The sequence below is a fragment of the Corythoichthys intestinalis genome, chromosome 20 (assembly GCF_030265065.1).
Source record: "Corythoichthys intestinalis isolate RoL2023-P3 chromosome 20, ASM3026506v1, whole genome shotgun sequence".
In the NCBI taxonomy this organism is placed as follows: domain Eukaryota; kingdom Metazoa; phylum Chordata; class Actinopteri; order Syngnathiformes; family Syngnathidae; genus Corythoichthys; species Corythoichthys intestinalis.
The window spans coordinates 9,283,160-9,297,383 of record NC_080414.1 but is presented as its reverse complement, the minus strand read 5'-3'; the positions used below and the strand labels follow the sequence as shown (position 1 = coordinate 9,297,383).

General features: G+C 40.5%; 1 protein-coding gene across 1 annotated transcript; it reads right to left on the bottom strand.

The window, feature by feature from the left end:
- Nucleotides 1-2,953: 2,953 nt before the first annotated feature.
- and1 (actinodin1) lies at nucleotides 2,954-12,763 on the bottom strand. Its single transcript, XM_057824455.1, has 7 exons — nucleotides 10,986-12,763; nucleotides 10,822-10,918; nucleotides 6,249-6,293; nucleotides 5,055-5,200; nucleotides 4,565-4,975; nucleotides 4,183-4,440; nucleotides 2,954-4,098 (listed from the first exon to the last, which is right to left on the bottom strand). Exons 2-7 carry the CDS (start codon nucleotides 10,901-10,903, stop codon nucleotides 3,202-3,204), a joined length of 1,839 nt encoding a protein of 612 aa, XP_057680438.1. The 5' UTR covers nucleotides 10,904-10,918; nucleotides 10,986-12,763; the 3' UTR covers nucleotides 2,954-3,201.
- Nucleotides 12,764-14,224: the final 1,461 nt, after the last annotated feature.

Genomic DNA, 14,224 nt, shown 5'->3' with positions numbered 1-14,224 from the left:
GTGAGTCACATCTTGGGAAACTATTTTATATTTTCATGGTTAGTGGGTCCAGGATTGAATGGCACCGCTCTGAGTGACCCCCAGCTTACCATCTGCCACCAACAGACAAACGTTTTAAATACATATCGGAGTGAACTTTTTGTTTTTTCGTGTTTTTAATACACATAATAATAGTAGTATTACATTAAATGGTGTTAATCCTACTTTAAAAAAGTAATTAGTTAGTTACAAATTACTTCTCCCAAAAAGTACTGTAATTTCTGGACTATAAGGCGCACCTGACTATAAGCCGCCACCCACCAAATTTGACATGAAAACGGCATTTGTGCATAGATAAGCCGCACTGGACAATAAGCCGCAGCATGGGACATTTACACCAAAATATATTAACCGGTAAGACTTTATTTGACAGCGGCATCATAAGACTGTCATAAGACCAAATGAACCACTATGAAGCTTTGAACCAATGGCTACAAAGCTACATTGCTTCAAGAAGCTTCATTTGGCTATCACTGCTCCCTTGAGGGAGACAGTCAACCTTTGCTGCCACCTGCTGTCGACACTGTTGTCGTCCAACATGCTTCCTAACATGCATTGCAGAGCTACAGATGTAAATAACAATCAAAATTCATGTTCCTTGCTAATTATTTCTTCAGTTACTCTTTCAGTTGTTTCATTAATTGGTATTTGGTAACACTTTATTTGACAGCGGTGCCATAAAACTGTCATAAGACCATCATAATTATTATGACATTACACTGCCGTGAGCATTAATGAATGCTTATGACAGATGTCTTTTTGTGTCATCCGGCAAATTATCTCACTTTTGAATATATGTAAAAGATCCGAGCTGGACACAAATGGAGTGTTGGTGACAACATTTTTCGGATGATACTTAATGACATTCCTTCATTCATTCATCAATGCCCATGATAGTGTCATAATCATGTTCTCGCGGTGGCCATGTTGTTGCGCCGTTGATGTTTCTGGGTTATACTGGCCTACCGTGTTGGTCCTCATTACAGTAGAGAAGACGGAGTAAATATAATCTACACAAAGAAACTGTAACCCGATCGACTCACAGCCTCGAAAATTAAGGGTTACATTACGTCAGAAACTCGTTCGGTACGCCTCCGTTCCGAACCGAGCACCACGTACCGAAACGGTTCAATACAAATACATGTATCGTTGCACCCTTAATATTTACCCTTTTAAACCTTTTTTTTCTTTTTCAGTTTTTCTTTGTTTGGATCGATTATTTATCATCTAAAATAGTGGGCAAAAGGCGACAGTAACGGAAAAAAACTACAATTAAGCGATAGTTAGATATCCGTGACGTATTTACAGACGCTATTTTTTTCATTGTGACATAACTTGTTTAAAAGTTTAAAATATGTGAGTGAATAATTTTTTAAAGTCGTTTTCTTTTCAAACTAAATATTTGACATCAATTAATGATTCAAAGCTAAAAATGACACACATTTCGAAGAATAAATACTAAAGATGATCAAATATATCAAATTTATCGCGTCAATGGCAGTAATTAATTTTAAAAAATTTATCACGTTAAAATATTTAACGCAATTAACGCATGCGCTGCACGATTCACTCACGCATTGTCGCGTTCAATCTATAATGGCGCCGTTTTACCTATATATAGAGCTAAAAGGCAGCGTAAAATGAGTGAGTGAATTTTGGCAGTCTTTGGAGCCTTTTTTTAGTTGGCTAAAGCCTTAAAATCCCTCTCTCAACAATTAGAAATATCGTGGGAAAAAGAAAAGTAGTAGTTGACTACTTTTGACTCTTTTTCTGAACACCCTATGTTATTTCCCAACGCAGAGAAGATATAGCAATTGGTGCCACTACGCACAGTCATGGTTGCACTTCCCATCATGCATTTGGGCAGAACAGTTAAATGGCTACAGTATCATTTACTGAAAGCTCAACAAATACACTAGATGGCAATATTTAGTCACAATATACAAAGTCACATTTATCCTTTAAGAATTACAAGTCTTTCTATCTGTGGATCTCTCTCACAGAAAGAATGTTAATAATGTATATGCCATCTTGAGGATTTATTGTCATAATAAACAAATACAGTACTTATGTACTGTATGTTGAATGTAAATATTCGTACGAGTTTTATTCATTTTTTTCTTCATGCATTGCCAAAATGTATATGATCGGGAAAAATTATCGGGAATGATTGGAATTGAATCGGGAGCAAAAAAAAGCAATCGGATCGGTAAATATCGGGATCGGCAGATACTCAAACTAAAACGATCGGATCGGGAGCAAAAAAACATGATCGGAACAACCCTAATAAATACGATTACTTACCTTCTTTTTATGGCTAGGTTGAAACAAAAGCGGTCCGCGATGTCTGTAAACGGGGGTTTCCAGGGTAAAACGGACAAATTAAAAATAGTTCGGGGACTTAATGTGCCATGAAACTACTATGGCAGCATATAGACATATTGGTCTATCAAACACAACAGTTCTTTTTGCTTACAATACAGTTTATTTTAAAGAAGGGTACAAGAGCAGAAACTGCTTTTTCAGGGTTAGGGTTCTGTGTTTTCCGCCATATATTTTTCAATATGCAGGTGATCCTTTGAATCTCTTCCCTCTCCTATCTTTGCTCTAGTTGTTTTCATTAAAAAACATCACACAAGGTTCATGGATATGTCCCCAATAAATCGGTCAATGTGCGTGGGTTGTGCAGTGTGCTGAAAAAGTGAATAGGAAAATAAATGGGAGTATTAGAACTACACTCCACTCCGCTAAATGAAGCATGTCGATGTCATTATATCGTTAAAAGGATTATTTTTCTTCATTTTTTTTTTCAATTGCTACACCAAATCCTGTTTACATAGCTTGTACAATAGTTAGACACTTGAATATTTGACCTGCAAAAAAAAAAACTGGATTAATTTGCATTTCACAGTTCTGATGGCACTCTGAGGGAAATGCGCAACTCCCGCGGAAACAAAAGAAACAGGACTATATGGAGCTTTCGAGAGTTTTTTTATTGGAACGTTCAAATTGGGAAAAAAAAATGACATGATTGGTTCCGGGTGAGTGGGCGGAGCTGATAAACGGTGATAAAATGTGGCAAATACATGCTGGTTTTGACTGGCGTCTGTAAATGGGTGGAAGCTTTCAGGGTGTTTGTCTTTCAAGTCTGCACATTGCGCTTTATTTCTTGCGGTAGTCATCGTGCTCGGGGAACTGGTCGCCGTAGCGCTGCAGTATGTCCTGGAGGCTGGGCATCCCCTGTGGGGGCGGCGGCTGGTTGGACACGCGGGGCTCTTCGTGACCGCTCTGGGCGAGTTCCGCCTCGTAAAGGTCCCGCCCGTCGTCGGCGGGGGGCGGTTCCGGCGTCGCTTCCAGCTGCTCGGCTTCAAAGCGGCGTAAGCGGCAGTCACGGTCGTATTCGGGGTCGCAGTGCGGGTCAGCCGGCTCCATCACGCCGTCGCGGGTGCCGTCGGCCTTCAGGTGGGGCTCGTAGGCCTCGGCAGGGTAGGGAACGCGGCGGTGCGCGCCCGAACGAGGCTCCGACTGTCGCAACGGGAAGCACTCGCGGTCGTAGCCGATAAAGCAGTCGTAGCCCTCTTTGGTTTTACCGGGTGGTCCCAGGGGGTGGCGCTCCTCCCGGGAGGTCTCCTCATAAGTAGGTGGAGAGAACGGCGAAGGGGCGCGGTGTCGCATTGTGGCATCTCGCATGGCGGAGTAGGGATCGTTAGACTCGGGGGTGGCTTCCGCGCGGGGTGCGTACGGGTCGCTTTGCGCAAGCGTCATGAAGCGGCGCAACATCGCGTAATGGTCATTAGCAGGTGGGGGGCTTGCCTGGCGGTACGCGGCGTAAGGGTCGGTGACTCTGTTCGCGTCTCTGTACATGCCGTAGGGGTCATTGTAGTGGTCGGCTGCGGGAGGGGGTGCACGGAGGGCGGCTGCCTCCTCGCTTTGTTTCTGCGTGTACGCCTCAGGGGGCGTGGCGTATTTGGTGGCCGTCAGCGGGTTGCAACCGTCCTCGAAAATGGGGTTGCAGGATCCGGGGCCGGCTGGTGCCGGAGGGTTGGGGGCCCGGGGCGCCTAGCGTGACAAAGGTAAGCAGGTACATACACTTGATACGAGTAGGCGTAATTGTACACACACCGCGATTTTATTCAAACTCACCACTAAGGAGGCGGCATAGGCGCAGTACGGGTCCCTGAGGGGGTCGCAGGTGGGGTACTGCAAGTAAAGGCCGGAGGGGGCCTTCCGAACCGGCTGGGGTTTGCAGGTCGGGTCCACCTTGGGGTCGCAACCGAGGTGGGCTAGCGCCGCCGGTGGGCTCCCAGCAGAGGGCGAGTACCCGTAGGCGGCTCGCAGGTGGTACTGAAGACACTCTACGTCTTCGGCATTGCAGATGCGAAGAAGCTCCGCCTTCTGCTCCTGAGAACAAAAATAAAACACTTGGAGTTGCTTTCTTGGTTCTGCCACAGGAGGCGCCAAAATCAGAACTTGTTTGAACGGAGGTTGTGAAACACTAGCGTAAAATAAATATGCGATGTCTTACCTTAGAGAGGAAAGAAACTGCCGACGGTGCATAGTAGTAGTAACCCGCCTGAGGATCTTTGGCTGGGGCAGCGGAGCGTGCAAATAGAGGAGCGGGTGACTTCACGGGGGCAGGGGGCGGAGCAGGGGCAGCGGGCAGAACCAGTGGTAGGTAGGGGCTCTTTCCGGCTCTCATGGCTGCGTAAAGGCAGTAGGGGTCCTTGGTTGGGTCGCAGCTTTTGAGGGGCGCCGGCTTGGGGGGCTCGGGCTTCGGCCTGCTGGTGTATGAGGCCACGCAGTTGGGGTCGTCAGAGTCGGCGCACGACTTGTAGATCTCTCCCAGGTGGCGCAAGTATGCCTTGTATGAACGACGGCCCTCGGCGCGGTTCTTGTTCTGGAGGTAGGACAGGTAGATGCGGTCCAGCTCCTGAACCTGAAGGGGTGCGATTTTAAAAAAAAATCTTGGAGTTGACGGGACAGATAGAGGTCCTAGGCGCTGCCGATTGACTCACCGCCTCCTGGTTGCCGTTATCGGTGAAGTACTTGTACCAGTTCCAGAAGTCTGAGTGTTGCTTGTACCAACTGATGTTTCTGCGGTTGCGGATCAGCCTCCGTTGGTCCGCCCCCGCCGCCGCCTTCTCCCGGAGGCTTTCTGCCACTGACAGGGAAGCAAAGTTAGATGACCGTTCCACCAAATATATTTGTTAAACTGCTAAAGACGCTATCTAGAAAAGCTCTGAAAGTCGGTCTCTCTTTGTCTGAGTCTTGACTCTTGAAAGTCTTGACCTCTCCTCATTCCTTGAAGTTTTGCGTCAGTCTCTACCCCTGAAGGTTCTGGTCTGTCCTCAGTCTCAGTTTATCTCAGTCTTGACTCTTGAAAGTCTTGGTTTCCACTCAGTTTAGGTCTTGCTTCGGTCGGCTCTTTGTCTAGAGTTGTGGTTTCGTCTCAGTTTCAGCCGTCTAGACCAGTGGTCCCCAACCTTTTTGGCACCACAGATCGGTGTGATATGGGCCTTTTTTTCCCGGACTGGCAATGTGTGGCAGAAAATTAAAGTAAATTTAAAATAACATGAAGAAGCTAAAAACGAACATTAAGTACAGGGAAGATGTAACTCACTATACGATGAATCAACCTTTTTTAACAGCGGCATCTCCTAAAACTTGACGGAAAATATCCTTGGTTGCAGGCATAATGAGTTCTTCTCCAATTCTAAAAGGTTTCTTGGCTGTAGCAATACGGTTCGCCATGAAGTATGATGCTTTCAGTGCATTCGCTTTGCTAGCTTTTAGCCAGAATGGACTTGGTTGTGGGCTCCTCTTCTTGCTGTCCAAAGACGTCACTGCCCGCAGCACACAGTCAACAGCAGCTAACATTACTGTTTACATTGACTGACTCCGGGCTGCCATAGGTGCGCAAACACCCCAGTAATGGCGGCCAACCACTAGAGGGCGATGTACACAAAGCTTTACTCGGGTTAGTCAATAGAGTAGACAGACATATTGATGTGTCAAGAGGCACAAACCAGATTGCCGTCATAAACAAATTATTTATCATTTCTCTGCGGCCCTGTAGCAAAGGCTATGTTCCTGTGAATTCTAGTCTCAGACATGTCTTGGTCTCAGATACTGTGGTCTTGAGCATAACTACTCCTTCAATTATTTGTATTATTTCATGCCTTACTGGGTGTTTATTGAGTTAAGTTTACCGTTTGTTCCAGTCTTGCCAGCAACCGGTCCAGCGGAAACATCAGCTGCAACACAAACCAGACGAAACATCTACAACACATCAACAAACAGATGGTGCCATCGACACCAAAGATGATGACTCAAACTCTTGCACGCTGAAACGGAAATAGGCCAACGGTTGCTCGCCCCCCGCGGGGCTTTCTGACTGCTGCTGCTGCTTTGTACATTTTATAGGTGGGCCTATAAGACTGGAACCATGCTGCGCTTTAAAAACGCTGTGTGAGAAGAGCGAATTCAGCTTTTCTTTCATGTCCCTGGGGAAAGGTGTTAATGCTTTACACTGTACACAAGGAAAGAACTGTTTTTTAGTCTGGCTATTTGACGGCGCTAGACGTCCAACCTTCATTCGCACCTTCCATTCAAAATGGATTGGACAGTAAATAATTTTTACAGCATATTAACTCATTGCCAATGAGTTAATATAAATCAATACTTCTTTAATACAGCAGTACTTTTAAATTAAAGTGGGGAATATTACTTTTTAAGTGATGATCGGATTGTGTGTGTGACAATGTGATCAACTGTGGTTAATCTCATTCGATTAATCTTGATTAATAAATTTGTATTGCAAGTTAAAACACATTTTTCTATTGGCTTTCATAATAAAAGTGTGCTAAAGTGGTATGAAAAAGTATCTGAACTTTTTGGAACTCCTCAAATCTCTGCCTGTAATCAGCATCATATGTGATCTGATCTTTGTCAAAATCACACAGATGAAAAAAAAAACGTCTGCTTTAAGTAAAACAACCCAAAAATGTATAGGTTTTCAAATTTTAATGATAGCATGCAAACAATGATAGAAGGGGGAAAAATAAATAAGTGAATCCTCTGCCTAATGAGACTTAGAGAGCAATTGAAACCAATTTTTACCAAAGCCAGGTGTGTGGCCAATCACTGATGAGTGGTTTAAAGCTGTCCTGCCCACTATAAAACACACACCTGATAAGAATTGTCTTGATGAGAAGCATTGGCTGATGTGCATCGTGGCTCTGTCAAAAGAGCTGTCTGAAGATCTGCAATCAAGGGTTGTTGATTTGTATAAAGCTGGGAAAGGATACCAAACCATCACTAAAATGTTCATCAATCGACAGTCAGAGAAGTTGTATACACATGGAGAGTTTGGCACTGTTGCTTCTCTCCCAAGGAGTGGCCGTCCACCAAAGATGACGCCAAGAGTTCAGCACAGAATACTCAGATAGGTAAAAAAGAACCCTAGAATGTCTGCTAAAGACTTACAGAAATCAGTGGTACAGTATAATATCTCTGCACACATCAACTATATGTAAAACTATGGCCAAGGATGGTGTTCATGGGATGACTCCACACTTAATGTTCGCAAAAAGGCACTTGGACACACCACAGAAATTTTGGCAAAGTATTTTGTGGACTGATTAAACCCAAGCGTAATTGTTTGGTAGTAACACACAATGTCATATGTGGAGGAAAAATGGAACACCACCAACATCAATACCTCATCCCCACCGTGAAGCATGGTGGAGGAAGCAACATGATTTGGGGCTGTTTTGCTACATCAGGGCCTGGACAACTTGCAATCATGAATGGGAAAAATAAATTCAAAAGTTCTGTATGAAAACCCGAGGCCGTCTGTCAGTCAGTTGAAGCTTAAAAGAGGATGGATGCTGCAACAAGACAATGATCCAAAACAGAAGTAAATCAACTTCAGAATGGTTTCAGAAGAAAAAACAGAAGTAAATCAACTTCAGAATGGTTTCAGAAGAACAAAATACATGTTCTGGAGTGGCCAAGTCAAAGTCCAGACTTGAACCTCATTGAGATGCTGTGGCATGACCTAAAGACAGCGATTCATGGCAGACATCCCAGGAATCTGACTGAACTACAGCAGTTTTGTAGAAAAAAAATGGGCCAAGACTAGTCCTGTTCAATGTGCCAAACTGATCTGCAGCTACAGGAAGAGTCTGGTTGAAGTTATTGCTCCCAAAGGGGGGGGGGGGTCGCACAAAATATTAAATGTGATGGTTCACTTCCCTATTTTCCCCCCCTTCTGCCATTGTTTGCATACTATCCTCATTAGAATATGGAAACCTATAAATGTTTGGTTGGTTTTAGTTAAAGCAAAAAGAAACTTTTTTCATCTGTGTGATTTTGACAAAGATCAGCTCACATTTGATGGTGATTTTATGTAGAAATATGAGAAATTCCAAAAAGTTCAGGCACTTTTTCATACCACTGTGTATACTACTTTGAATTCATTATCCGATGATGTGTGACTAAGTGATTAATCGTATTTCATCTCATGCGGTAAATAATGATTAAAATTAGTAGTCAATGTCCAGCTCAGGATTTTGACCAAATGCTGTTTTAAAAAAATTCCAATCCCAAATAACTGTAAGTTTAAACTGGTTGAGATACATGTCTAATTTATTTCAACGAATGAACTCCCAGTCAAAATGGATTGGACATCTAGTGCCGTCAATGGCACACAAGGAGTGAACTAGCCTTGCAAAAAATGTCTGGCACATCTGGAAGCGGGCAAGACTCGTCAGAGGTGATGTTGACAGGTAGTCATTTTTTTCGACAGAAGCGAAAACTCAGGGGGAGAAAAAAGAGGGGGCGGAGCTTGTAAAGCTGCCAATCAACTCCTACTTGAGCAAAGTAGAAGCAGGTGTGCGGAGGCAGATGGAACATTATGGATGTCATCATGATGATGATTATTAAGATGTGACGCGCCAGCCATCTGCTTCAATGAATAACTGATGCTTTTTTTTTTTTTTTTTTTTTTAGGAAAATTACGCAAAAATATGTTCTATGGTAGTAATTATATTTCTACGCATGATGCCTTTGGTATTTTTAAATTAGAAAAATTTTCTTCTACATTCCATTTTTAGGGGTGCGATTAAAAATAATTAAAAATGTACATACTTTGATCGATTTTTTGAATTGTATTTACTCATAAAAATAGTTTTATATAAATAAAAACAGTATACATGTATGAATGTTTTTCTTCATATATTATTATTCAGGTTTTTTTATGTCATTATTTTTAAAATCTGTTATATCGTGTGTGTGTATTGTTTAAAAACTTTTTTTTTTCATAAAAACACTCGTGTATACATATTTTAAAAGTGTTATTATATAAAATAAAAGCAGAATACTAAAGCATTTTATATAAATAGAAAACTTACAGCATAAATGTATTAATGTGTTTTTCTTCATATTGAAAGAATATTTTAACACTACTGCCTCAGATATTTTTCAAAAGCTTCGCTACTCCTATTTCATATAAATATGTAATATATATGAAATAATGATTTTTTAAAAAATCATCAAAATTATTTAAATGTGGCTTACGCATATTTTGCCATGGACAATGAAACAAAATAGGACTAATTCGAAAAAATAACAAATGAATAGTAAATACATGTATTTTTAAAAAGCGCTTATTTTCCCTTGGAAATTTTATGTTTTTTATTTCATGATATTTAAAATCTGTTATATCATATATACTTATATGGGTATTGTTGAAAAACCTTTTTTTTTTTTTTTTTTTTTTTTAAATAAAATAAAAACACTCATATATATATATATATATAATATATATATATATATATATATAATATATATATATATATATATATATAAGTGCTGCAACGATTAATCGATTAACTCGAGTATTCGATTAGAAATAAAGATTCGAATTAAATTTTGCTGCTTCGAGTATTCGTTTAATTAAAGTGGCGTTGTAATCGTTTGTTTTGAAAGTGTTTGCATTTAGCTTTATTGATTTGGGTGGATACACTGCTCTCTAGTCTGCCTCATTTCACATGGCTGAATCCTGCTGCTCTCTGTTAAGACCAACCTCAACTAGTTTTTGTATGTGCTAAAGTTTTTTTAAATTTTTTTTTTAATGCATTCGTATTTTAATTTATAGGTATATTTAGCCCTTTTTGTGGGAATATGTGTCTGAACCATTTGTTAAGAGCATTGTAAAAAAAAAAAAAAAAAAAAAAAAAGAATTTTATAGCATTTAAGCTAGCAGACTTTTGCTATGTAAGTTAGTCAATTGTTCTTTTTTGTACATGGATCCTCATTCATTTATTCTTTTATACCATTTGAGGCTCAGCTCACGTATTTTAATTTTTTATGGTCCTTATCCGATTACTCGATTATTCGAACTAAATACTTCATCGATTAATCGACTAATAAAAAAATCGATAGCTGAAGCCCTAATATGTGTATGTGTGTGTGTGTGTATATATATATATATATATATATATATATGTCTTATTACATAAAATAAAAGAATACTTTTTGAGGGGTCTATTTTAACTTTTAATTTTAAATATATATTTGTATTTTTTTTCAATATTATTATTATTTTCTTTTTTTACTACGTCTTTTAGTTTATTCTAAAACAAGAACTTGACAAAAGTAACCCTGACCTTGATATATTTTTGAAAAATGTTTCAATAAATAAAATATCAACATATATTTAATAAACAGACTGGCTCCATTTTTGAGATTCTGAGTGACTTGTCGCCATAGTCAACTCACTTGGCATCACGATGACAACGGCGGCGAGCGTGCCGGCAACCAGCAGGGCGGCGAAGCCGGCGCTCCTCCTCGGGCCAGCCATGACTCGTCTTTGCTCCTGGAGGAAAATAAAAAATTTTAGAAAAAAAGTGCTTTGAACCAGCACAAGAGTCAAAACGTCTCACCTGTAGTTGCCTTGGCGACGAGTGTTAACAGAGGTCCGAGATGGACTCTTGCGGAACACCAAGAGCCTTTGTGTGATGCTCGGCGTCCTCAAGACAAACTGGCCCTCGCAGGGACCTGAATCAGGTTTTAAACCGGGTCCGCCCGTCTTCATCAACAAACAACAGGTACTCACACACATACACACACACACACACACACACCCCCACATACAGGGAGGAGGGCCCTCATTGGCTAAAGGCTTCAGAAGTCGGGACCAATTGGAGGCAGTGTAATTAAATGCAGGGAGGAAGATAGTGGGAGGACTTTTTTTGTTTTTCTGGCAGTCATTCCAGTTCAAATGGATTGGAGGTCTCCCCTACAAAATTGTGACTGCCAAGAGAAGAGCATCATATGAGATAAAAATGTACTGTATAGTGAATATTTATTTTCCTCTTTTTTGTTGATTTTTAACTCACTGACAGCCATTGACGGCACTAGACGTCCAATCTATTTGTATTTGAAGTGGAAGGGTTGGCAGCTAATTAACGCAGTCAATTTAAATGGATTGGACGACTACTAGTGATAAACTCATTTGAATTATCAGCAGATGGATGATTGGTAGTAGATCATCGTGAATGGCACTGAAAGTTAAAACTAGTGCTTCAACCAAGGGCGCAGGTTTGCATAGGGACTGTAGGGACATAACACTACCAACCTTTCAAGATGCTCAAATTGTTATAATGAGTTCAGTTATACAGGTAATTTAGATTGTCTTCCCATGTTGTAAAGAAAGAATGGACCCTACCGTTATTAAGTGAATTTTCATTATGTTCAAACAACCCCTTTTCACTTGCTGAATGCGCCTGTCCATTTTTCCCCCTCAAACACACGGCTGATGAGTGATGGCTTGACCCACCCCCGACACACACACGCATGCTCACACTCACATGGCCCCAACAGAAATACATGTCGACAACATGCCGCCTCCTTCAAAGACTAGGGATATTAGAAAATTTTTTTCAGCCAGCAGCAGCCACTGTAAGTATTTTAAAAATACGCCAATGTTATGGAGGTGTGAAGCACACGACTAATTTTGTTTCTGAAAGTCCAACCTGCATTAGAGTTAGCATAACATTAAACTGTGTGAACTTAATAACCTGCAACACTCGAGTAGGAAGCTGCTTAGACAGAAGTGTCCTTCTGTTTGTGTTTTCTACTATTAACGTTAATTAAACTGTGAGAAATTGTAAGATGTGCTTTAATGCTTTTGTGTGCTAAGGTTAATAATGTGTGTTTAAAACTAATAGTTTTAACTACAGTCTTATTTAACAGTCTTAAGGCCTTACAAAAGAAAGAATGTGTCGCGGAAGGTCACATTCAACTGAAGGACAGATGCCAGCATGACCCAGAGGGGCAGATTTCCTGTTTTAGATTTCTATTGCTGACCATAAAGTTTCAACACAATGAGACAAGACAAATAACTGCCCGCATTCTTTTCTCAAGATAACAGCTATTTCTCAAGATGTGAAACTCACACATGTATGTTGAAACTTTCTCACTTTGTCAATAAAAGTCTGCGCTCCTCAGGGGAAAGGCAGATAAGCTTGTTGTGAGCCACTCGCATCAACCTTTCTCCTGACGGCCGTCAGCATATCTCCGTTCCTGGTCTGATCCTTCTCCCGTCCTTTTCTGGGTCTTTAATTAATTACAAAAGTGAGTTTAGACCTAACAGAAATGTTGTAAATAGAGTTGTTCCGATCATGTTTTTTTGCTCCCGATCCAATCCCGATCGTTTTAGTTTGAGTATCTGCCGATCCCGATATTTCCCGATCTGATTGCTTTTTTTTGCTCCCGAGTCAATTCCAATCATTCCCGATAATTTTTCCCGATCAAATAAAGTACATTTTGGCAATGCATTAAGAAAAACATGAATAAAACGCGGACGAATATATACTTTCAACATACAGTACATAAGTACTGTATTTGTTTATTATGACAATAAATCCTCAAGATGGCATTTACATTATTAGCATTCTTTCAGTGAGAGGGATCCACAGATAGAAAGACTTGTGACTTTGTATATTGTGACTAAATATTGCCATCTAGTGTATTTGTTGAGCTTTCAGTAAATGAAATTGTAGCCATGCCTAAATGCATGATGGGAAGTGGAACCATGACTGTGCGTAGTGCTACCAATTGATATATCTTCTCTGCGTTGGGAAACAACATAAGGTGTTAAGAAAAAGATCAATTGCTACCTTGCTTCCCCACATTGCTTCCCATGATATTTCTAATCGTAGGAAGATTGTAAGGCTTTAGCAATTAAAAAAAAGCTTCAAAGGGTGCCAAAATTCACTCTACTCATTTTACGCTGCCTTTTATCTCTCTATATAGGTAAAACGGCACCATTACAGATTGAGCGCGTCAATTCGTGAGTAGGTCGTCCAGCGCATGCATTAACTGCATTAAATATTTTAACGTGATAATTTTTTTAAAATTAATTACCGCCTTATCGGGATAAATTTGATAACCCTACCTTAAGCCTAAACTAAAGACTCTGGATGAGTATAACACATTATGTCGAATACAATTAGAAAACGATTTAATTTAATTAAAAAAAAATTTTTTTAAAGGCATGGCCGATATTTTTTTGCCGATTCCGATACTTTGAAAATGACGTGACTGCTGGAAACTATAGAACCAGAAAAACGTGAGCAAGAAGCTGCTTAGAGAGAGACGGGTGATGCATAACCTCATATGTTGCTCACACAACACAACATAATCATAATTAACTATGTACATTGAAAAAGTTCCCACACTAGCGTTGCGCTCAACTGGTCGATCGTAATGAGCACCCCTGATTTAGCCTATCAATTAATTAGGTTCATATTCACGAGAAATGTAACTCTGACCCCAGTTCAATAATCTATTTGGTCTTCTTAATGTCCCAGCCTGAGCACAAAGTGTACATGTAGGTTATGCTGTTATATGGTCCCTACCAATGTTGAGACCAAACCTACGCCCTTGGCTTCAACGATTAATCAATTAATGATTCGATTAGAAAAAAACGCTTCCAATCAAAATTTTGCTGCTTCGAGGATTTAATTAGAGCGGCATTGAAATGGATTGTTTTCAAAGTGTTTGCATTGTTTTATTGATTTTGGTGGTTACACTGCCCTCTAGTGGCAACTGCGAATACGACAACATTTAAAATTGATAATTCCAGCTGCTCCCTGTTAAGACCAACAAAAGGTAAGTT

What these genes read in the sequence shown, in the direction of transcription:
- and1 (XM_057824455.1), bottom strand. Translation starts at nt 10,903, where the DNA reads ATGGCTGGCCCGAGGAGGAGCGCCGGCTTCGCCGCCCTGCTGGTTGCC. An exon ending in TGGCAAGACTGGAACAAACG is followed by an intron (nt 5,201 to 6,248) that starts GTAAACTTAACT and finishes CTTCCCTGTCAG; the next exon opens with TGGCAGAAAGCCTCCGGGAG. An exon ending in ATAACGGCAACCAGGAGGCG is followed by an intron (nt 4,976 to 5,054) that starts GTGAGTCAATCG and finishes GCACCCCTTCAG; the next exon opens with GTTCAGGAGCTGGACCGCAT.